Consider the following 25823-nt stretch of genomic DNA (forward strand, 5'->3'; position numbering starts at 1 on the left):
CTTTGCAGATGTCCACATACAGTTAAAATATGGTTTTGCGCAAAACATTTTGCATATAATTTTGTACTTTCCTCTCGTTTTACTGTAGCAGATTGATGAGTTTTGATGAGAGGTAAATGTATGCGATGTGGAAATCTTTCCTCAATCTAAAAATATTTGAAAGCGACTATCCAGCGGATCCAAACTTTAAACAGAGAGGCCCTGGAACGTTGGTGATGTTCGTGGGTCACCGTGCATGTTCATACTTAGCTGAGCGTATGATGTGCACGGTTCATCAAGCGGATAAGGCGACGTTCACTATTGGACAAAGGGGACCCCCGAATTTTGGTTTCACAAATCATTTGATTTTTCAGAGTAAGGAGAACAGAACAGGCTATCAATGACAAACCTTCAAACATGTGAGTAGTGATTTCCGGGTGAGCTGAGGCCAGCGCTTGAGACAAGGTCCTTTGACACTGTGAATAAGCACAGCGTGATGTGCAGGACAAACTGGGAAATGTGAACGGAAAGAATCGCCTGCAATAAATAGAGACTTGTGTTATTAGAATCTTTGAGTTCAAGAAATGTGAATCACATCAAGTTCAACAAGCGGTTTGTGTCTGAGTTTTGTGCGATTAGGCACAATCAAGAGCCTATGGCACAAATTATGCTAAGCAAGATAAGTGCTCACAAACGCGACCCAACCAATACCTTTCAAGAAGTTGCAACAACTGCGCTGCCTTCTCTCTTATGTCCAGCGAGGAATCAGCGGTTTTAAAGAGAACAACGTTTAATATCGGGATCATGTCACATGGGTAGTCACTGAAAGAGTAACAAAGAAATGTACGCGTTACGCTTCACCTTACACTCTGAAAACATTTAGCCAAGTTTTTGTACTCTTCGAAGTGTTTTAGTTTTGGTTTTTGTCTCTCAGGTTGGCAAGATCTTCTTCTGGCAACGTAGGAAATCTCTCATTTGCGGTGATATCGCTGAAAAAGTCCTGAGAAATGGAAAAATCGCCGTGGCTTAATGCCGCCATTGTCAACAACTACACAGCTGATGCTCTGCTTTGTGCTGATTGGCTAGATTCTATCATCTATTGTAGTTTCTGTACATATGATTGGCTTAGACAAACTGTCCTATACTTTCTAAATTGGACAGTTTGCCTGTTTTTAGAAGAAAACCCTATCTGAAACTATCCAAAGTTATCCTTAATTGGACATCTTTAAATAATCAAAGAATAATAGCTACGCAGATAATTGCGGAAACTACCAGCTATATAATTACACTTGTAAACAGCTGCGGGGTGCATTGGGTGGAAACTACGCCCACCCAGCTCTATTGACTTCCATTTCTGTTGATTTTCCCAGAGCTCTGTATCTTTGCCGCCACCCACAAGATCACGGGCTCTGGGAACGAGATTGTAAAGCGCTGTCTCAGTGATGAAGCTGCCGAGCCGAAATGGTTAACCTTTACTCTTCTTGGTAACGGACTGCAACTTGTAAGCCTCACGCTTTTTAATAAACTCTGAGGCGTTGGAGAACCCCAACCTTTTATGTAAGTCTCCGGTGAGACTCTCTGGTCTGTTGAAACGTCCTGTAAATTGCATTTCAAAAAATATGAAAAGGGAGTATGCGACTATAAAAGCCGATACACACGAGGGAGCATGCTGCGGAGCTTGCTCCATATTATAGTACACACAAGGGAGCACACGAAATTGAGAATACTACCTTGGGATGGATTGCTTACTTGAGGTCTAATTCAAAGACGCGAAAAATTGATTATTTTGATGATGACGATGCCTGGAGAAGTGTATGCCACCTGCTTTTGAAATGCGTGAAGAGCTTTTTCGGTAATTTGGCCAGTATTGGTGCAGACACTTCAGTTTTTCGTTACGGCTTTACTTCCATAGTCTTTACCTGATTCTTATCATATACCCCTGGGTTGCCTCTATACCAGTCTATTACATTATTTCTTTTTCCTCCAAGTCATCCTTTCTACGCACTCATCCCAACACCCACGCCTTGCCAAAAAGGAAATATCACAACACTGTACAAAGTTTACCTCTTTGTGAAAACCGAAACCAGAGCTTTGAAGCAGCCATCAACAACCAACCTCGCCCCAGTGTAGCATTTGTCAATAACCCAGTGGAGTAGGGAGGGGATGTTAGTATTGTTTTCTAGAAGATGAACGAGAGTAGTGCGTCCCAGCTGATGAATCTGGTGAAAGTAAGACAACAAGACCAGGTCAGAAAAGAATTGTACTTGCCAGAGAAAACGAGCGTCTGGTTTTTATCTTTTTCAGGGAAATATATATTAAAACACACTGAACTGCCTGAACAACCAACTGCGCATTTGATTTTTTCGAGGAATGAATGGTGCTAATGACATCCACGTTATAAGCTTCCTGTACGTCCCCGTCATTTCGGACGACTTCACATTCAATAAGCATTATCGTCATTTGAACGAAGCGGAATGGAAATCAAAATTGAAATGTTTCACGAAAGACCCAATGCGACATCATGGATACATTTCATTTATCTGAACAACATATTACGCAGGATTCTGGCCATTGGAAAAGACACACTTTCCACATCGGTTGTTTCAGATGGCTTGACTTCCTCCGTTTTCGCGATTATCATCCCAATAACAAAAACACTTTTCCGTTTACTTGATAACTCCAAAAGCCAAAATATCTCCTGGCTGTAACCATCTTAGTGCTTCAGCTTTTAAGTTCCAAAAGGAAACTATATACCAAAACCCACCTTTTCCTTGGGCGAGTTGAGGACTGTCTGCAACCAGTTATAAAGATATCCACCTGTGATAAGCCCATTACGATCGAATGCAGGTCCACATTGCAGCAAGCCACACATTGCCTGAACCAAGAAAACAGCGAAATAATACATCAAATACCGACTTCATTTGTAGGATAAGGAATGAGAAAACAACTTCCAAAAGCCATTCATTAAAGATAGAGTGTTCTTCAATTGTCAGGCATCTCACTATCTTACTATTTAAAACTTACAAGAAGATAAAATCAGGTGAAACGTGGCTATACACCACCCTAAATTAATGAGCATGAAGTTTGTATTGCATGCTTCATGCATTGCCTAAGCAATCAAAACCAATGTGAAAAATTGTCCCATCTCACGAATTCAACAAAATAGATAAAAACGACACATGTGATGTTTTTATTCATGGTAATAAAATCCACAGCAAAATCATCACTACATATAAAGATTGAAAGAAAAAAATGGAAACAGAGTCACAAGATCAAATTTTTTCCTTTCAAATTAAACTACAATAAAATAGACGATTAAGCGCTGTGGACTAGTACTTACATAGAGAGAGGCCATTTCCAAATCATTGCTTTGTGCACTTGGAATGAGAGGTGTCCTGGAACAGAAAAAAAAGCCGTTGTGGAACAAAGCAGCAGTTAACTAAGTTAACACAGTTACACCGCGCACCGGTGGCTCAGTTGGTTGAGCACCGGGCTGTCACGCGGGAGGTCGTGAGTTCAACTCCGGCCGGACCAACACTCAGGGTCTTTAAATAACTGAGGAGAAAGTGCTGCAAATGGTTACACTTTCAAGTCTTCTCGGACAAATCTCACAACCATTCAATGTTCATAATCCTGTGGGACGTAAGGGAACCCGCACAGTATTTGCAAAGGTAGCGCATGGAGTTCAAGGTGTTAAGGTCTGTCCTCTGTGGTGTATCATGGTTGAGAGAGTAAATGTTCGGAGATATAAGCTACACAAAGCTACTCTAAAATTCGAGGGTAAATAAAGATACGAACTATAAACTATGAACTTAACCACAAGCAAAAGCTTACTTTTGAAGTCCATAAGCCTTTACTCCAAAATGAGCACACCAGCTGCTAAAAAGGAAAAACAAGCTGCAGCGCATGTCATCAGGCAGAAGATTTCTGTGAAGAGAGACTGACAAGTAAAAACATGTTAGAGAATGCAAACTAGATTCACCGAATCTAACCATGTTTTCTCCGTCAGTAAACGAAGATTCCACAGCCATTTTAACACATCAAATAACGGCTGAGGTGTACTTACTGTAGATGCAGTCGGATAAATAAGAAGGCGAACAGACAGATCAAAAGAGAATCATTATACAGTTATATAGGTTGTACATAGTATAAAGCAAAGCAAAGATGTAATGCAACAGTAGTTCATTTACCCGGCACTGAAGAAATCATTTTATAAAGAAAATGAGCAAAGTGTAGTCTTTGTTGCATCATAGCTGGCATATCCTTCTCACTTTCACTCTCCAGATAACATCTGTTGGAATAGAAACACCATTAAGGAAACTAGCGATCTAGAAAACAGCAAATGAATCGCAAGATATGTTTTGATGGCTCTCACATCTTGGTCGGTGACAAAATTATCTGAAACTTTTAAACTGTCCGAATTTACATGTATAACAACGTAGAGAAGCATGCATAATAAACATGGATTAAAAAAAATAAATGGACAATGACGAAAAGGATGTGGACAGAAAGAAATCCAAACGTAAGAGTGTCAGGTTGATATGGTTTACTTATTAATCGAGACGGGGGTTTCTCGTTGATATGCCTTCCATTTCATGAGATCGCAGTTCCCACCATATAACACCAATTTTAAAGACCCTGCACTGGGTACCACTGGAAGCAAAGGTTAACTTTAAGATTCTTCTTATTACATATAAATGGACAATCTGCTGGATATCTTGAACAAGGGCTCTACGATCATCATTCTGTTCGCTATTATGTACCCCACCCAAATATACGGAGGATGTGCGTTTTCCACCGTAGCACCTCAGCTATGGAACACTATCACACAACATATTGAAAATATAGAAAGCGTTGTAACATTTAAAACAAAACTTAAAATATTTGTTTTCAAGAAATATTTTCATTAGTTTTTATTCTTAATATTCTCTCAGTATTTTTAGTTAGGGTTAGATATATATTTTTTGTTTTTTTCCTCTAATTATTCAGTTCATGTAAAGCGCATTGAGGTCAGAAATGCGCTTGATAAATTATTATTATTATTATTATTATTATTATTATTATTATTATTATTATTCTTCTTTAAAAACAGAAAAATATGTACATAATTTACAGAAATACCAAAAGTAAGAGTTGGAAGCACTATAAAACATTAAAAATTATTGTATATCATAAGAATACAATCACTATGTCAATAACGATTTCATTCCTTGCGGTTCGGATGTGATCAAATAGCTCTTACAGGAAGTACAGAGTTTTAGAATTAAAAAAAAAAAAAAACATGCCGAGATCAAAGCCTTTGGGATTTACCCTAATTCATCATGACGGCCAATAATTATTATTAATTTATTATTATTATCATTCCTGAAATTTTAAATTCAAACTCAAGGAGGCCATGCTTCACAACACGAGAAGCTTCATGGAAATTCTATTGTTCTACTAACCTTGTTCCCTCAATGTACTCCACAAATATTGGACTCAACCCATCCTCTGTCACAAGCTCGCTGGCACTACAATAGATTATAAAAAAGTTACACGACCGCCGAGTGACAGCACTTGCACAAACACACGTTTTAAGTTGTTTCAATGAAATGTGAATGAATACCACTCTAACCTGTCACTAAAACAGCCATGCTCGGCATTGAGCTCAAATATTCGCACCAGATAAGCTCGTAGAACATCTCGTTTTCTTTTTCTTCGCACACTCTGCAAGTGACAGACGAGATTTTTTCCTGTATCATGTACTACGCACACAGATACATAACGTACGAGTACAAACATGTACAATGCAGATTGCTGGTATTTTTATAAGCAAAAGTCCAATGAAGTCAGCGTCCAACCACAGCTTCGACAGCTGATGTTTTCGTAAGTATAGTTCCGAGTCGACTGCTTTTCAATGATATCATAAACACTGTTATTGCGGCAAACAGTTTTGGAAGTGGCGTATCGAATCTCTTGTTGCATGGTTTTACATGCTCTCAGACCCTATTCTAATCGCTTGTACAGGTTAGTTTTCTCAATGAGATTCATTTCAAGTCACATACGCGTCTTTACTGGGAAAATTCGAGCAATCAAGTGTGTAGTTAAAGAGTTTAGTTCCGCCTATTGGATAAATGATTATCAGCTCAACAAATATACTGCACCTATGGCATTGAAACCAGTAAAGAACACTTAATTTAAGTAAAGTGTTGTTGTACCTCGGCACGTCTGTCTAGACCCTCTCTAAGAAGAAACTGCAGTTCATCCAGAAATTCCCTGCAATGAAGTAAAAAAATAGATACCACTGCAGCGCACCACGACAAAATGTTTCATCTTATAAGTACTGAGCCTACTCACAGAAATGACAGTGAATGTTTTCAGTCACAGCCAATCAGCGACGCGAAGGATGAAATCTCATCATTCGCGGCGCCTGATTACCAGTGCAAAGTCATTGTTCGAGAAACTACGTCATCCTTGGCGCGAAAACTTGCACGCTGCCCTTTCATTTTCAAGATGTCGAAAAGGTTTGTGGACGCCAGTTCGGTTGACAATTTCATTGCTGAACAAGAAAACAAAGCCACTTTGCAAAAACACAACGAGATGTAAAACTTTTGCAAGCCTTTTGAGAAACTAAGAATGAAATTAGAAAAGTTGAGGACATTCCAGAAACGAAATTGAACGACTGCTTGTGAGAGTGTATGTTTGTGTGAGTTTTCATTCATCGTCTAATCTCTAATTATTGTTTGAAAAAAAATTCAGTACTTATAAAACAAATGACTTCATGTTTGATTCGCTCGTACGATTTTTATTCAGTCGTTGTGAAGAACCGCAAACTCACTCGTTCGCTACGCGCTCACCTACCATAAAGTAGGACTGGCAACTTTAAATTTCTTTACAACTGTTAAACTGTCTTTGAACCCGTGACCTCGCGATACCGGTGCAACGGTCGCGAGCTCACGGGTTCAAACCCCGTTGAAGTCCTGAAATTTTCAGGCTTCTCTACGGATTTGCGAAAATTGCGTTCATAACTGCGAGGATCATAGCTTCACTTGACTTCTCTCTTTTAGTAGTTTTCCTTCTACCGTCCAAACTTCAAAGTTCCATGTATTTCACAACAAGCGACTGTCTGCCTTGACGTAGGAGAAGTGAACGCATCTTAAACGTACCTGTAGGAGCAGGGGCTTGTCCGACCCAGGCCAATAATGACTGCCTCTCTGATATCAGATACATCACTCTTCAGCAAAGGTACAGCAAACCGGAACAAACTGTCCATCATGCTGGGAGAAGGAGGCTGTATGAAAATTAAAAACCTGAATGCTAAAATCCATCCATTTATGCAACTAACTTTCCTCCAAATACGCAGATTCTTAACATATGTAAATCCTCATTTTATTACCTTTACAACATCAGAAAGATAAGGGCATTTTTGGATCAAACATCGTGTGCCGCACTTATTCATGCTTTTATAACATGTCGTTTCGATTATTGCAACGGCTTATACTATGGCTTGCCTGCTTATCAAATAGCCAAACTACAACACATTCAGAACGCAGCCGCTCGTTTAGTATGTTCGACTCCACGTTTTTCACATATCACTCCAGTGCTTGCTGATCTTCATTGGCTGCCAGTTAAGTTCAGGGTACTTTTTAAAATTCTTTAAAACTTTAACGTTTAGGGCTATACACGGACTCGCACCGAAATATATGACGGGCCTTATAGCTATCAAGAACCACTCCTGCTATAATGAGCTACTATTAGCACATCCACCTAATAAACTGAAACCAACGCTTGGTGCCAAAACGTTTACTTACGCTGCTCCTACAGAATGGAACTCTGCCATCAACCATAAGAAACATTACTGCATTTGACAAATTAGGGAAACATTTAAAAGCCTACCTGTTTACCCAGGCTTATAAATAGTCAATAATAATCATCCATTTTTAAAAATTATTTTATGTAATTTTTTAATGGCAATGAAAACAGCGCATAGGAACATTTTATGGAATATAACACAAATCTAATGGTATTGTATTGTATTGTAAAGCAAACTAAAAGTAAAACTGTCAGATTTTCATTCCTATTCCTGCTCATATCGTCACGTCCTTTTTTTTAACACACAGATTGCATTGTAGCTTGTAGAGGCTGATATCGCAGAGCAATGAGCAATGATAATTATATGGAGCAAAGGACAGTGCTACACTAAAGACAAAGTCCTCTGCTCTTTGCAAAAAAGTAACTAATATTTTCAACGTACCACAGGGTTGTGAACATTTAGCTTTATCCCAGTGCAAAAACAGGTCTTTCAGTTGCACAAGTTAAGACAAAGGCTTTGTTAAAAAAAGAGTTGAACCAATGGAAATCTAATAATTACTGTTACATGTTTTTTTTTTTGGCTTTGACTTAGTTGACAAACAAAATTTCAAAATGGCACTTACTCTGGAGTCACCCCTTGATTCTGAACCTTCCAAAGATGCTCTGAAATAGAGTACGTAAATTAATAATGAAATCAGATGCATACAATGAACATGTAATTCCACAAACCTTTATATGCCTTCCATCTTCACGCCTCAGCAAGTGAGACTTGAAAGGCATCAGAGCACTATGCAATTTACAACTGCTAATATCCACAGATAAGTCCGGAAATGCAAGTAATTAGCCGCACGCAGATTTCAAAAAGAATCACGAAGTACGTGTCCCCTTTCTCTTTTCCTCAACTTTAATATCACTTTTTTACATGTGGGCAACTGTTTAGTTCGCGTGAGCTGTGAGGATCCTGTGAGGATCCAGTGAGGATCAACCTGACGCTAGAAATGAACACTTTACGGAAGTGAATCGAATCGAAGTCTATTGTTTTTCGATGATTGTCGAACCAATCGATAAAATCGATAATCACAAGGATGCAGGCATTCGATTTCTATCGATTTCCGATATCAGTCGATTGATTAGTATCGATTACGATCGATTATGTTCGATTTCTATCGAGTATCGAAACGGTCGATTAGATACGCCCCGCGATAATTAACGTCATACAGTGTCCCCAAATGATGCTCCTCAAGCAAGGACAAACTGCTGCGTCTAACCTGACCTAAAAACAACGCTTACCTTTACGCTAATCTTATTGTTAGAAGGTAGGAAATGCTTAGACTTAAAAGGACACTTGATCGTGTTGGATATTAAACTTAATTGGGCTTGCACCCGGCAGGTACAAAACACAGGTCACATGTCATTGTTTTACCGACACAGAAAGTATCCTAAACATTCATAAAAGCTAACCTTAGGCCTAATTAGGCCTAAACAAAAGTTTTTAGGCCGAAGGTTAGCTTTTATGAATGTTTAGGATACTTTCTGTATTGGTAAAACAATGACCAGAGACGTGTGACCTGTGACCTGTGTTTTGTACCTGCCGGCTTGCACCAGATAAAACATTTTTTTCCATTTCTGGACATACAATGTAAGTGAACTTCCATGTTTTGAGAAATGGAGTTATTGGAAACTGGAATCCACTTCAGAACCAGAACCAGAACCAGAACCTTTTAGTATGTGACAATAATATCCTCAACGACTGAACCAAAATTTAATCAAGGCCTAAATGCCTATAAAGGCTTACCCTCCTCCATCTTGCTCTGGTGAGCCACTCCTTTGAAGGGGAGAGCGAGGATATGCACAGCATGCAAAGATAAGGTAATTTCTAAACAAGCAAACATGGTTCACATTCATTGTTTTCTTTGGTCCCCTGCTGTAAACTGATGACAAACTGGTAATAGAATCTATTCCAGATGCACTGTGGAAAAAAAATGTGGAGCTCGGATCAGTGGCTTACGCCCCATTCAATTAAAGAAATCTCAAAACTGTAGTACTAATAAAGTATTAACAAGAATGGTGGGACAATCATCATGCTGAGTTATCCCAGTGTTTCACAAGCTTTCTGACAATCACTCTGCAAAACTTTGCTACATTTGCAGTAACAAGGTAGAATAGTTAACTCCAAGACATGACCTAAGGGAAAAGGCCTTCGAAAAAAAAAAAAAAACAAAAACAAAATGATAATACTCTTCCCTCTTATCAGTTCAGACAATAATAATTCAGGCTTGTTTTTCTCATGTTAGCAAAGTCGTGGGTAATACACTATACAGCATTTGGAATGAAATCAACTGCTCAGCAGAAAGAGTAAAATAATTTCAACAATACTAGATCAGTATGAGTAATGTAATATACAAGACTGGCATAGGTTGCAATCAAAGAGACCAAAAGAGATTAAAAGGATTTCTTACACTAAGTGTGGTTTTCCGCTGGCTGAGGAACGAAAGAAGCAGGAAACGTTTTTCTCACACACGGCTGGGAGTCTGGGTACAGGTATGGGGGGGTTTCAGGTCACATGGCTCGTGTAAAGTTTCAGTTTTTGTTTTGCCATCTGCCATTGCCTGACATGCCCCGCCCACCCACCTGTGAAGTACTTGTAGAATGTGTTCAGTTGAGGTGAACTTATTCTCTAGCCACTTTTTTGTGTCATTGTAAGACAATTATGTTATGTTAATAAAGGTCAGGCTGTGTGGTTCGGCTTGGCATGGCTCCCAGCGGTGTGTGAGAATTAAAAAACTCACCCAAAAACTTTAATGATGCTGACATATGATACAACATTCACAGCCTGGGCAGGTTCAGAAATTCCAAGAAAATCAACTAGATAGGAAAATAATATTGGGTACATACCCTGAATCAATTAAAGCATAGACAGTGACAAGGCGGTTGAAAACACTTGGCCAGCTAAACTGTAAAGCAGATGGGCAAAGCTCTGGCAGATAGTGCTTGTTGAGAAGGCCAGCCATGAGTGATGACCAAAAGAAACTGTGCAATGAGACATTTAATTGTTCCCCGGTTTCCTTGTCCATATTTCCTGCCAGCCTCTCATTCACGACTAAGATGTCCACATTGCCCAAAGGTCCTGAAAAGAGCTGACAACAAAGGATACAGTGCAATGTAAGAAATTGCCGATAACTTTTGGTTATTCAAACAGACTGGGTGCATTTAGAAGCTTGGATAAAAGCAGAAAAAACAGGCTATGAGAAATAGTTCTTATTTATACTTATAGGTCTTCATCGATCCACAGTCACCTTCATTTTGATCAAAACATCTCGGTGAGAAATGATAAATTTTGTTAATATTTTTGAATAACTGGTATGATTAAAATACCTTCTCGCTCTGTGGCACGGAATGAAGAACGTTCTCAAGTACAGTAGGGAACACTTGATCTATCACATCCAGCACTACTTTCTCAGCCTTTTCCTGTGACATAAGAGAACCACCAGATGTTAGGTTGTGAAAGCACTTACATAAGTAAACAAACCAAAGTGGATGGGAAGCAGGGTTGGCGCAGTGGTGTACACGTGTCCAACATTGGGGGGTGGGGGAGGGGCTGAACAAGTGTAGATGAATTCGCACGAGACTGTTTGTTTGGCGCGTGTGAAAAAACTCCACAAGTGTAAATTTGTCCCAAGACTTTTGTCCATGATTGTAGCTGGCTGTAAGCTGTGCTCCAAGGTCATACATGGACTGTATAGCAGCTGCCAGAGGCTCCATACTATGTTTTCAGTTCAACCTTGTTGAGCTGCGTTGTTGCTGTACTTTGTGAGGACAACTAGCGAGACACATACATACAAACATAAGTGCTGTAAGAGGGATTGGTGTGTTCTTGAGATCATGTCAGAGACTCCTTTGCAATGCAAAAATCTTCAGTTAACAGGATTCAAGAAAATCAATGCCATTTCAAAACTACATGTAGTGTGAACCTTAGCCCCACACCAACTACAGTTTTGTTAACGCCATGGAAAAACATTTCTTAGTTTTAGTAAACTTTCAATGGGCTGTTCATGGGTGACTTCAACCAACCAACCACTGCTGTAGATAAATAATTTTAATATGCAGCAGAATTAGTTAAAGGGTCACAAAATCACACCATCTATTTTTATCCACTTCATTGCTTTTTGTGTTGATAATGGTCAGTAAACAGCCACCACAAACATGACAAGCAGTGATTTCAATAACCACCATTACAGGTGACTGAAAGAATTGGCTACTTCACTCAGAGAAGTCAGGTACCTTTTTCCCCAAAATTAATTGAAGGCAGATTCTTTCAAACATAAGACGACAATTCATTTTTGCCTATGACAACAGACATGGTCATTAATGTTATTGAAACCCTTGAGCAAAAATGTGTATCCATTAAAAGTTAATTAAATGTGATCTGGTGTGTATGAAAACTTTTGGGAAAAAAGACCTTACAAGTGGCAATCATTAGCTCTTTTCAAGGTGAAGTAGAAGATTTTAAACCTTAAGGATATGACTTTTGTGAGGTCTTTGGTGCAAAACAATCAGTTAAATGAGTGCCCATGCAAAAAAAATAGCTCAATCAAATAATTTTGTACTACCAGTACCTTCTCATTAAGGTCCATTAAAGTGCATAAAATGCGAACTTCCTTGAGTACAAGAAGAGCCAGCTTTCTTATCACAGGATGTATGCTACACAGAAACAACAACACAGGTTACCAATTTACACAAAACATGTTCAAACATAATATTCACAGAGATCACTGAAAGATAAATGTAATGAGGCCACCATGAGAGATTATTTTGAAGGATCCATTAGTAGGAGAATTACATGGAGGGTTCTAAAAAAAGGAAATGGTTTCACAAAGGAAAAAAAAGACATTGGGAAAATAAGGAGAATCACCACTCTATATACCTGCAGAGCATGACAAGAGCAAACCCCTCCACACCATGTAAAACTGTCATTCTGTCAACTTCCTTTTCATTTGGCAGATTGTGAGCAGATAGTTCCAGCTGTAAGTCTTGGCCAACCTAATATTAATTACATGTATAATCATAGGTTAAATACCAAATAACCAGGTACAATACCAGGTTGATGTCACAGACTGCTTTGCATTGAGATAACGGGTAGTTCTTTGAAAGCAGCGATGCAAATTAATTTGTGACATCAACTTGGTGTCAAGCCCATTGCCCTTGAATCATTGCTCCATTAACGATCAAAGTATGGCCACTTTTCCAGTTTTTCAAAGCCAATAAAAACGTGAAAACGTGAAGTCAAAAGGTTCTAAAAACAACACTATGTATTTGGAACAATTTCGGGAAATACATAAAGTGGAAAAGTGCATTGAGCTGATTGTCGCCGTCGTCGACCTCCTTCTGTCTCAAGAGACAATGGCTGCACCAGGTTGAGTCAAATCCGGTTGCTGCACCTCCTTGTGTGGCTGTGAAGACTGATGTGGGATTGGCAGTCTTTGCGCACAGGCGGCAGGTGTGGGCTGTTGCTGCATGGTCTGTGGAACTTGACTTGCGGGTGGCTCTCTTCTTCTTCAGGCAGTCAGTGAGATCTTGACTGGCTTGTTTTGTTCCGCACTGTAAAGCGGATATCCAGGTGCCTCTTCACATCTCTCTTGCAAGTGTCTTTGAAGCGCAGTCTGGGGCAGCCTCGCAACCTGGATCCTCTAGAGAGTTCTCCGTAGAGCAAGTCTTTGGGGATTCGACTGTCCTCCATGCAGGGAATGTTGCCATAGGGCTTAAATACATGAGATGTAGCTGGGTGTTTTTAGACCACATGCTTTATAAAAATAATGTAAAGAATTCTAATGAGGAGTGTTTTATTGGATTTAAATTTCATGCACGTGATGTTTTACCGATCACCTGAATTATTAATGAGTTTTCAAATGACACAGTAAAAATGTTAAATTTGGGAAAAGGTTTAAGACTTTTTTTCAATATTTATCTTGGAACCAACCTGAACATCTCCAGAACCAGCTAAGAGAGCAGTTTTCCATTGACCAAGTAACTGTAAGAGCATCCGCAGTGCACTGTCCAGCAGCAAAGGCAAGTTATCTTGAATCTCACGCAGAATAACATTGATAAAACCTGTTAATAAAAAATCCCTTAGTACACTGAAAAATATTTGTTTGTACATGTAAAAATAGGACAAGAAAAATAAGAAAAGAGGGTCTTAATTAATTAAATTAAATTTTAAGGAAATCGTTTACTAAACTGAAGTTAGCATGGGTAGTGATGCCACACATTAGGTCACTATTATATCCCACATCATATAAAACTGTGAACATTTTTAAAATTAAAGAAAGAATGGAATACATTAAATTTACCCAAAATAGTGGATTCCCTCCAGTCAGAAAAGTTCAGTACAAATGATTGAAGAGACGACAGGGCCAGCCTGCAAAAAAATTGTTGTTCCTTAAGTACAAAACACAACATTATTGTAGATAAAAATAGGCACGAATTGCATATGTGTGGTGGTGCAGTAACACAGCCGTTTATTCATAACTTTTAACTGAGCTGTGGTTTGTTTTCCAGGAGATTCAAGTTGTCTATACGTAATCTGTAGCTCTAATAGTACATGATATTGTTTTGGTACCGTATCTCACTATAGTGCCATGGTAGATGTCTTAGGTAAATTCCCTTAAGAAGACATGTGGGTACTAGTAAAATACTAAACCCAGAAAGATTGAAGAAAATTAAAGGGAATCGAGAAACATTCATTTGGCTTTGACACTGACATGTTGATCGTTTTCAAATTCCCTTACAACTTCTTTTTTGCCACAAGTTTAAGCGTGTACTCTGAGAGTCTGAGCGCTTTCCACAACAAAAGTTCACTGAAGTTAAGCCCTGTCGGGGTTAGTATCTGGATGGGAGACCTCAAAATATACGACTTGCTGTGAGAAGGTAAGACTGAAAATGCGAACCAAGCAAGGTACAGGTTTTGTTAGCCTGTTTTATGCAAAACAAATATTGATGCTAAAGTATATAAATATTGATACACAGTTTCTAAGAAGAACAGAAAGAAGTTTTTAGGAAGTGAAGATTGAGAATAAAATATTTTGCCATCAGTAACAAAATTTGAGACATGAAGACAACATTAATTTTGTACCGTAAATATAAAAAGTTACGATCAGACAAAACTATTTTGGGAGATTTTTGCGATGTTCAATTTTTGTATTGTACTTTTGACTGCAGAAGTAAATTGCAAGATCAGAAGTGACATCGAATTCAGCAACCACCTGCGATCAAGTTACCTTGCATGTTTACTAACAACTTGCAAAACAAAGGATACCTTACATCTGCATCAAAATGATAGTAAGACACCACGTTTTTGTTAGTTTGTTTTTTTTCTTTCAAGTGTTAGAAAGTTTGACAAGAAATATGCAAATTCAACACAAAGATTACAATCCTCCAACTCTTGAGGTTGACCATTGTTTCTGTTAAGTCAAAAATTCACTCTCCTAGACGAGGTTATTTATCACCAGGTAATTCCATTGTTTTGGAAATAGAAGCATGCTTTATTATTCATCAGCATCACAAATTCTTGCCAATTTTGGGGCTCACTTGATGAAACTCAAGCACGCTTCCAACAGACTTGTTCATTTTTGTGATTTCTTACAGTGCACTACCGCACATATGGAAGACCAGGATTCCCTAAGGCTGTGCCATGAACTAACACAACGGTGGTTAAAACACAACATGAACTACATAAATTCTCAAAATTACAAATCAAAGATGCTACGATAGAGCCTATTTTGCTAACACACTGTTTGTGAGATAATGAGATGTACAAAACTTAAATTCCAGAAACTAATTAAAAACTCCTACATGTACACAGAAGGGGCTACATTATCAACCAAAAAACAGCATTCCAGGCCCCCGTTGTTCAAACGATGGATAGCGCTATCCAGCGGATAAACACTAGAAAAACCAATTGAGTTATCAAGTGGATAGTGATTTATCCGGTGGATAGCGTTATCCACCTTTTGAACAACCGAGGCCTGAATAGTGAATGGTTTGAACCCAGGAGTAATATCAAAACTTGATGAAGTATTAAGACTGTCTGGCAGAGAGTTGTTAATCAACAACCTGAGCAAAAGTATCCTTAGAGTCAAGTGGTTTGTGTTTTGGCAGTGAATTAATATGTAACCAATCAGGATAAAGAACATTGTACTTAGTATATAGATTTCGCCAAGCCTAAAAGTAGAGCTCCCATGTTATAATTATTTTATCCTTACAATAAGTTAAACTGGCTTGAGCCTGTGATCCAATCAAAACCCAGCACCTGGACAGCAGTAAACTTTAAAAAAAACACAGGTGACTTTGATGAGCTCTAAACTTATGCCTGCGATATGGTCATGTAATACTGGTCACATTGGCATACATGGAGGGGTGGACGTTCGTACAGTCATACGGACGTGCATTCATATAGTCATACAGTTGTACTGTGACCAAAACCAAATTTTCTCACAGATGGGTTACTATATTTTCTTAGCCATAGTGCTCCAAGCATGCAGAGCAAGCTCCGCTAATACTTCGTTGACAAAACACTAATGACTCCAACCAGGTTGTCAAAATGTCAGTCATTATTGCCAACAAAAGTCCTTCTCAGCACTATTCTCACCCCGACACTCTTACTTCATAAAGTTTTGAGTTCTGAGTATAATTATTGTCTCACCCTCGCAGTTCTTCATCCATGTGAACAGTTACACGACAAAGAAGGTCCACAAGCTCCATTTTTGTCATGCCTTCAGGAATACATCTTGAAGGAAACCACAAACGCCATTTTGTCAATAAAATTAATACTTGCATGTTTACGTTACAACAAGTAAGATTCTTTCATTATAAACTTTTTAAACATGAACATCATAATACCAACGAAAAATAACTACCGTATTTACCCATGTATAAGTCGATCAACTCCACATTTTTGATGGCAAAAAAAGCAATTTCTTAATTTCTTTGTTAAATGTTCATGGGATACTAATCCTGTATTCTTTGATTTCTGGAACTGTGGATACACAAAAGACTCAGGGCCTCAAGTGCTTAATAGTTTTGTGGTTCAGCAGTTGTTGTACATTGTATATGGAGGCATTTTGTCCTTGAGTTTTGAAAAAGCTCTCAGAAAATCGAACATATCAACCTCAAACTAACCCGTTTCATTGTTCAGGGATAAAGGGCTTTTGAGGATGAGCACAACATCAATCACAGAAAGCGGAGTCAATTGTTGAAAATCAATTCAAAAACGATGCCAAACGTGCAAGGTTTAATTGGTCCTTGATTTATAACATCTCACATGACAAACAAAACAAAAAACTTAGAATTAAACCAAAGACTACACCAGGTTTGTAAACAGAATAAAAAACAATCAGTACCAACCAGCATTTTCAGGCAATGCGAGTGACGATGCTTGCACACAAACATGAGGTATCAGGCCAGGTTACTAAGCGGTTGAACAATCGTGTTTTATTTGAAGAAACAGAAATGCCTTTTCAGGGATCGCGTTAACGCAGAAATCGTGCATTTTTACGCAAATAAAATCCAAAAAATGCATGATCGAAATTTTAATGTGTGCCAGGACGCAAGGCACTGACTTAAATAACTTACACAACTTGCTTTGATTTGTCAGTATATTCTGTTGTTTGTTAAACTGTTGGAGCGATCTGTGATCATAATTGAAGTTCTAAGAAATGGGGTTTAAAACATCTAAAAAGGTTAAAACTAAATTTTCGACGACCTTCTGCGGTCTTCTTCAGAGGAATGTACTCTGCAAGTCACTGAATGCAAAAATATAGCAAAAGACATCACTGTTCATTGCTCCTAAGGGAGGAAACCAGTGATGCGTAAACCCTTGGAATTTAGGGTGCTCTTTCTGTAACGGCTCTAGAAAAAGCCTTTCTAGGCCGTTCCTATGCATATGCGTCAATATTAATTCCAAGGTGGTTACTCTCTTTTTCTCATAATTTAAAACATACTTTTTTTCTCGCAGAGGGTCACCAAGATTTTGGGACCCCCAAAAAATGCTTGGGACCCCAATTTGGCCAAACATGCGGGTCCCAGGACCCAGATTGAAAAATCCTAGTGCCATCCCTGCCTTTTTGAACTGTCTGCCTTTGGTAACTGAAAATTTCCAGTGCCTATTTCATATTTGTGCTAGTAAGTATCTTCAACATTTAGAGTTGGACAAATCCTTTTTCACTTTAACTAGAATTGCTTACATTCACTTTGAAGTCTTAAAAAATTTTGTTGCCAGGTGAAAAGCCAACCTTTTCCACTGTGTTCGTTATATGCAAAACAACATTATTATGTTAATTTCGAATAAGTTATTTCGCTGGAACTTGGCTCTAAATCTTTGACCCGTGTATAAGTCAAGGGCGATTTTTGGAGCTTCTTCTGAGGCCATAAAAGGTTGATTTATAAACAGGTAAATACGGTATTATTACTATTAATATTACTAACAAAAGGAATGATTTATTGTGACCTTTGAATTTAAACAGACCTTGGGATGGCAGCAATGCAAGTCCTAAAGAGCTCAATTTTTGGATCAACCTTTGGTTTTCTTTCTCCCCTGAAAGACAAAACATGGAATTTATGATTCATACATAGAGGATATTACATGGTGGCGAGAAGATATGAATTTTATGTTCGAGTGGCAAGAACAATATCTCACGAGTGAGCGAAGCGAACGAGTGAGATATTGTTCTTGCCACGAGAACATAAAATTCATATCTTCAAGCCAACATGTAATGTTCTTTTTATTATATGGAGACTAAATATTGATAAATTCCGATTTTATTGTGTTTCAAAGTAGTCAAGTTTTACAAATACCGCTGGGCTTTATAAAAAAGGCGGGAAAAAAAAGGCGGGAATCGTGACGTCATTGAACGATACGACACTCACAAAGGTGACATACGGAAAATACGCCACTCGGGTCCCGGATGTAGTGGCGTATGGAATCTACGAGTGGTTTAGTTCCCAGTAAAACACTCTCCTCCATATAATAAAAATCAATAGGATGCGCTTCAATGAAAAGAAAGAAAGAAATTTCCAAGCAACAGTACTAACGCAGCAACTTCTTCGTGTTCCTTTTGAGAACAATGTGGATTTGACATCATCATGGGTCTGCCCACTTGTACATCTAAGGCCCTTATGATACTATCCAGGGTCTTCCGAATGCTGTTGATAAGAACAGATTATTTCCATGATAGATATAAGGGATCAAGTACAGGTGACAACAGCAAATCCAAAATAAATAAAGTAATGATCACTGGCAATGGGCATGACTTGTAAGAGCTTCCTGCTTTGTTTTACTTTCAGTTTGAAAGACTGCTGCAATTCACAGTGTTTTCTCCTGGGGCAGAATGTTGGAAACTGCTAACTCAGGTAAAACCTATAAGGATTGTCACAGGATTTATCCTGGTTTACATTGTAGCATACATGTACATCCTGCTACACTGTATAATCCATGAACTCTGCCCTGAGAGCACTATCAAGTCCATCACCAACCCTCACAATTACAATCACGCAATCAGCTACTGCTCCAACAAATGAAATCTGGACTTGCTTCTCAATTAATTTTGTCAGTGTAATAAAACAAACCAGAGTGATTCTTTTTGGAATCATTTCAATGGCAATTAAGTGCAAGGAGTACCTTATTATAGGGTTTGCTCTGTTTCTTTTTTTTCCATGTACTCTATAAATATGAGTTACCTATGATAGTAGTTTGCAAGTCCAATGCTGCTCGCCTGGGCCTCGGTAAGATTCTTCATGGAAGCTACTCTCCTGACTTTCACAGTATTGCCAGATGGTAATGGAGTGGTGCTAGTCGGCATTGCCGGTGTCTCTGAGCTCTTGAAACCAAAACAGTTCCATAAAACTTAATTAGAAGAGACTTTATAATAAAGAATTGAAAATTCTGCAGATTCAGCATAAAAATACTTATTTCTATAATTTTTTGGGGATTTCCAAGTTCCAGTTCATTGTTCCACATACCAGTTGCTGGGCAAGACCATGAGACACAAAAATTTAATGCAAAATACTGTTTCAATGTGAACAAGACATTGTAGAATAACCATCCTCTATACCGAGTCAGTTTTCTCACACACAAATTGAGGATGCCTCCTTTACTTTTGGTAACCAGTGAAAAGACAAAATTAATTTTATGCTTGATATGTTAACTTTATAAATTATTACTCATCCAATATCCATAAATTTAGGCCAAAAATTTTGTGAAAATAGATAGTTATTGATTTTTATTTTTATGGAGCCCGTTTTAGGGATTGCCTTTTATATTTTTCTCTTAGTACAAGAAAGAAGAAGAAGCATTTTAGGCAATAAACCTTGGGAATAGAAATTATAAAGCGATATGTCCAATCACCTTCACATACAGCATTCTTCACATAAATAAATAAAACCAATCACAGTCCAGAGTAGAATCACTTAGCCAATCGAAGCAAAGCCTTCAAATGGCTACAGAGAAGCATGGTCTTTAAATCAGCACCCACTTGAAGTTTGCGTTTTGAAAACATGGCTGAGGCTACCAGTTTTGTTCCTCTGGATTTACCATTAGATGATTTTATAGAGACCGTATCGAACAAGGAGGAACATTCAACATTTCTATAAACAGTGTAAGTCAACAGAGTCCGAATTTGTCAGTGCCGCCATTACAAAAAAGTCATGGTTAAATCTGACATCAATTTGACAACTGAAATGATTTCACACTTTGTATTTGCAAATTATCCTGTATTTATTTGGTTATTTTATAAAATGGGAAGTGGTAATTTGTCTTCTTGTCGCTGGACTGCAAACCGGATTTGTTTCTTTAATTATGCTCAGTCATTTACATGTAGATCAGTTGTGAATTTTTGCTGTTCTGCATGTAAGGTTATGGCATCGGGAAACTTCACAAAAGTGATTTCAAGTATGTTTCCTCCTCATTAGATACAATTACAAAATAAGCAAATTACATGTACACCATAGAAAGTAATTTGTACAAGTTTTCATTCACTCCTTGCTAAACTTTGGAAAACTCAATTGTTTGCCACCCTCACTCATTCATTTTCCCACATTTTGCAATTCATGAATAAAAATCTGAGCATCACACTTTCTATGAAGTAATCTATATATACATCAAAGCCATCTGAACCCTGCTTTAAAGACTTAAATGACCAGGCTCTGTTGTGTCATTTGAAGATTGTGTGATAAGTGACCAATGATGTTGTGCAATGTTGCTTAGCGTGACCTCTGCACCCTGCCTGGCAGTTCAGCCAGTTCAGTGTAAGAAATGTACTCAAATAACAGCACCTAAAAACAGCAAATATTCATCTCTTAAAACCTCTTTAAGCAACACATCATTGAATATGATGGTTAATGACAGCTGATTCAGAAAAGCGTGGCATCAGATCCTTTATTGAATTACTGGTAAAACTATGCTGGTTAGACAATTCCACAAAAGGCTTTCACAAAACTTACTTTCCTTTGGAGACCATCAGCAATGACAAAAAATGCACGTAGACCAATGTTCATTCTCTGAAGGAAAAGTTCAGTAAATTAAGAGATATATACAGTACATCAATGACGTAAGCATTATTAACCTTGGACACATTAATGTCAGGATTTGCATAAAGGTGTACATACTCCCTTAAGTGCCGCTGAGACTTACATATTTTACTCTGTCTAATGCCAGGCGATTTTTCTCGTCAATGGGGAACCTCTCGGGAGTGAAAGGGTTAAGAGACAAACGATAGAGTGACATGACAATGGAATGTTACGTATTTTCAACTGGAAATGAACTTTGGAACTTTGACAGGTAAGTTTCTAACATGAGCATGTGATGTTAAAAGTACATAGGAACAACTTGATGGTCACACAGAGATCACCAGTAGAGTGTATTATTCTTTGTGGTGAGACTATCAAATGGTTGGTTTATCATTGTGAATGTGAACAGTCTTAAAGATTGTAACTTACAGTCCTCAAGATCACAAACCATAAATTTTTTTTACCTTTACAGGCAAAGCCTTAAACTCAAAATTTAAGTAGTACCTCTGGACTTATTTGACGTGATGTCCTCCCAATACTGAGCAAGTCAAAGATGATGTCATGCATTGCAAAGTCGAGCTTTTCCTGATTTGAAAGAGAAGTAAACCAAAAGCCTTTAAATTCAGTGTCATAGGATGTATGAGCATGTGCCTTCAGTAGACAGAGAAGCCATGCATGCTCCTTACATGATATACAATTTGTATACTTCCAAGTTTCTAGCAAAACCAAATAGAAGAAAATATTACTGGTTATGATTACGGTATACCCAGAAAAACTCCAAGTTCTCTAGGAGAAGGGTTAAGGTATGAACTTCTGATTACTACAGTAGTTCAGATGCTCACTTAAGGTAATTCTCTTGAAATTGTTCTACTATCAAACGTTTTTGGAAACTTGGCATAATTTACATTCATGATATGAACATTAAAAAAATGCAATAAAAAAATGGGGTCACCATGCTTGTTTACGCATCAGCAGGCTCTTAAAATGGGGTATTTTTACTGTTTTCGCGTTAAAAATTCGAATCACCTTCAAACAGAATTAAGTCTTGGTCACTTCAAAGGCACAACATTTTATTTAGAAAATAAAGCGTCTTTTATTTACATAAGCAGTAATGCTTCATTTACACCGACTTTGATTCCCTGGTTGTGGGAACAGTGCACTTTTTGGGACAGTTCCGTGGTTAGCTTGAAATCCTCGCCTTGGGTAAAATACATGTACACCCAGTAAGGAACTGTTTTCAAAAAAAAAAATCATGTTCTACTTTCAAACTTTTTTTCTTCTTCAAATATGTTCTTTATTAGACTGTTCTTAGCAAATACCTGAAAAAAAAAAATTGGGGGTCATGGTGACCATGCCCATTTGAGAGAAAAGGAGCATTTAATTCGCTATCAGGTTTAGTCTGAGTGAAATCTCCTACGTTTTGTATGCGCACATGCTCATGTGCGCGCGCTAATGACGCGAAAATCGTGCACAGTAGCAGGGCTTGAAATTAACTTTTTTGCTCAGGTGCCAGGTGGCAACTAATGGGGAAAATTTGGTCCCCAGATCATAAATTTTGGTTGCCAACTTTGCTTGCAAGGAAAGTCATAATTATCAAAAAGCACAACAACAAAAAAAAAACAGCATGAGAAAGATCTCTAAAGCCATTGCTGTTTTCAGCTTTGTCTTTAGTTTGGTGATGGTATTCTTTAAGGTTATTTGGAATGGAGCGAAGCACAGTCTGATTTCCATGGAAAGGCAAACATGGGTCCTTTATCATTGCTTTTCAAATCTTCAAAATGTAGTTCTTTATTCTCCTACAGCTTGCGTGGCAAGCAACTTACCTTTATTGGGAGTGAACGCAATACTACAATTGCTCGGCCTAGGCCCTACCACATCCCGCACAATGCTCGTACCAGTCTCCGACCGAGATAAAATAAAAAGAGCGGCTTGTATACGGTTTCAGTAGCCTATAGTATCAGAGGAACTTGGTTTCTTAATGTACTTTTCTACCGATATTTATCTCCATTTATTAATCACCTTGTGCAGTCAATTTTGCAGGTGTTCACTGTCTAACAGAGGGGACAAGTTCTCCAACCCACTTTATGGTTGCTTTTTGAAGGTCACAGGGATGGCACTAGGATTTTTCAATCTGGGTCCTGGGACCCGCATGTTCGGTCAAATTGGGGTCCCAAGCATTTTTTGGGGGTCCCAAAATCTTGGTGACCCTGAGCGAGAAAAAGAGTATGTTTTAAATTATGAGAAAAAGAGAGTAACCAACTTGGAATTAATATTGACGCATATGCATAGGACCGGCCGACAAAGGCTTTTTCTAGAGCCGTTGCATTCATTCCTGGACAAGAACTCTGTTAATGAAAGAGCACCCTTTCCAAGGGTTTACGCATCACTGGTTTCCACCCTTAAGAGCAACGAACAGTGACGTCTTTTGCTTTATATTTGCATTCAGTGACTTGCAGAGTACATTCCTCTGAAGAAGACTGCAGAAGGCAGTTGAAAATTTAGTTTTAACCTTTTTAGATGTTTTAAACCCCATTTCTTAAAACTTCAATTATGATCACAGATCGCTCCAACAGTTTAACAAACAACAGAATAATTAATTTTATACTGACAAATCAAAGCAAGTTGTGTGAGTTATTTAAGTCAGTGCATGCCTTGCGTCCTGGGACGCATTAAAATTTCGATCATGCATTTTTTGGATTTTATTTGCGTAAAAATGCATGATTTCTGCGTTAATGCGATCCCTGGGTTACATGCAAATTTCAAATATGCGACGTCCAGGTTCATTATCAATATATCATCAATATCAAGCTAGTGCCGAGGAGGTCCTTCGGTAATATGGTTAAATCTAGGTTTTCAGCATTCACAACAGACGATGGGTTTAAATTTTCAATTAACCTTCTTGCTGAATCTTCGTCTTCCGGGCGTAAAATTCACGTAACCAGCATGAAGCACACGGTGTTTAAGTGTGCCTACAATCCCATGAAGCCGCTGAAACAATATGGCGCCTGGTAAACGTGATTCACCAGCTGGCAACCAATTCTGAAAATCTAGTCGCCAGCACTCAATTTTTGGTCGCACTGGCGACCAGTGAGTCGCAATTTCAAGCCCTGAGTAGGGATGCGCAATGCAATACTAAGGAATTACCTTAAAGCTAAATTTAGTTTCAAGAAATTTTCTGACAAGCCTGCAAATGTTTTAGAGCATTAAGCATGTTGTGCTGGATGATGAATGCCCCACATTTTTTTCTGCTAAAAGAATGTTTACCAACACACTTATTACTGTAAGAGTACAAACATGTATGTTTGACTGCATGTCTCAATACCCTCACCTAGCAAATGTTTACTACATGTTGAAATATTTAGCTAAGGACTTACCGGTAACTGTACAAAAACTTACTAGTATTATTTAAAAACAACCAAGCCTGTGCTGAAGCTGATCCTCCACTGGTACAAGTTATTTTAATTAGCACTGTATCATTAAAATAGTAACCCATGGTAACTATTGTCCCATTACTAACCTGAGAAATGAATTGTATGATTTTAACAAAGTAATTTAAGGGCGCTTCCCTTGGAACCACAGCACGGGAACCACGAGGGAAGAGGACATCAGTAATGCTGCGCAGACGACTGAAAAGAATCAACAACATGCATGGTAAGCAAAATGAAGACAAACACACAAGAATCCCACCATTTTGTAGAAATTAACCTGAAAATAATGTTTGCATTACCCGACTGTAGCTGTATTACTTTCACCTTTGATTCTCACCATGTACACCCTAAAAAATATGTCAAAGACAAAAATAGTTTTTCTGGGTCTAAACAACCTAACACTGCAATATTATGATTTGTGGGCCCACAACTACATGGTACTTTCTTCTCTCAAGAAGTTGTGACAACATCATTCTCAGATGTTTCAAAACAATCAAACAAATAAATTATTCCAATTCAAATACACCTCTTCATTACCAAAGTAACAAACTTCACTTAGTAATGATTCCAAGTTCGATTGAGGCCTAACACTACTGTGAAGTTTTTTATACCCAATAACGATTCCATCAGAGATCAACCCTAGTATTGGAATTGGGCCCACACAATGAACTCTGACCAGGGTGGGATTTGAACCCACAACTAACGATTATCTAAATTAGGCTTGGGCCAAGCCAAATCTGTCCTTGTGAATAACATCTCACATTACCCACGGCCTGCTCCTGTTCTGGCCTTGTAGATCGGTTGGTAGAGCAACGGTGAACAAATCCGAAGGTCGTGGGTTCGAATCCCACCCTGTTCAGGGTTTTTCTCTATCCTTGTGTGGGCCCAATTCCAATACTTAGGTTGATCTCTGATGGAATAATTGGGTATAAAAAACTTCACAGTAGTGTTAGGCCTCACTCAAACTTGGAATCATTACTGTCAATATGCTACTGAAGGACAACAACTAACGATTATCTGAACTTCACTTAATTCAAGGGACGTGATTTGCTTTGAATTCTCACACAT

At 38.3% G+C, this 25823-nt stretch overlaps 1 protein-coding gene across 2 annotated transcripts in view; it reads right to left on the reverse strand.

The window, feature by feature from the left end:
- LOC138000740 (protein furry homolog-like) overlaps positions 1–25823 on the reverse strand; it is a 72053-nt gene that overhangs the window by 22974 nt on the left and 23256 nt on the right. For both annotated transcript variants that reach the window (XM_068847365.1, XM_068847364.1), the window contains exons 13-39: positions 25055–25102; positions 24845–24953; positions 21832–21912; positions 21262–21318; positions 19501–19640; positions 18856–18966; positions 18290–18358; positions 16469–16552; positions 14118–14185; positions 13748–13878; positions 12695–12810; positions 12387–12471; positions 11146–11238; positions 10666–10907; positions 9566–9739; positions 8394–8433; positions 7125–7249; positions 6177–6234; positions 5594–5685; positions 5424–5489; positions 4170–4270; positions 3814–3919; positions 3320–3374; positions 2744–2854; positions 2044–2198; positions 691–801; positions 389–516 (exon numbers count right to left, since the gene is read on the reverse strand). In XM_068847365.1, the coding sequence (XP_068703466.1) occupies positions 389–516; positions 691–801; positions 2044–2198; positions 2744–2854; positions 3320–3374; positions 3814–3919; positions 4170–4270; positions 5424–5489; positions 5594–5685; positions 6177–6234; positions 7125–7249; positions 8394–8433; positions 9566–9739; positions 10666–10907; positions 11146–11238; positions 12387–12471; positions 12695–12810; positions 13748–13878; positions 14118–14185; positions 16469–16552; positions 18290–18358; positions 18856–18966; positions 19501–19640; positions 21262–21318; positions 21832–21912; positions 24845–24953; positions 25055–25102 (2756 nt within the window). The remainder of the gene's footprint in view (positions 1–388; positions 517–690; positions 802–2043; positions 2199–2743; positions 2855–3319; positions 3375–3813; positions 3920–4169; positions 4271–5423; positions 5490–5593; positions 5686–6176; positions 6235–7124; positions 7250–8393; positions 8434–9565; positions 9740–10665; positions 10908–11145; positions 11239–12386; positions 12472–12694; positions 12811–13747; positions 13879–14117; positions 14186–16468; positions 16553–18289; positions 18359–18855; positions 18967–19500; positions 19641–21261; positions 21319–21831; positions 21913–24844; positions 24954–25054; positions 25103–25823) is intronic.

Source organism: Montipora foliosa, chromosome 4 (genome assembly GCF_036669935.1).
Source record: "Montipora foliosa isolate CH-2021 chromosome 4, ASM3666993v2, whole genome shotgun sequence".
NCBI classification, from domain to species: domain Eukaryota; kingdom Metazoa; phylum Cnidaria; class Anthozoa; order Scleractinia; family Acroporidae; genus Montipora; species Montipora foliosa.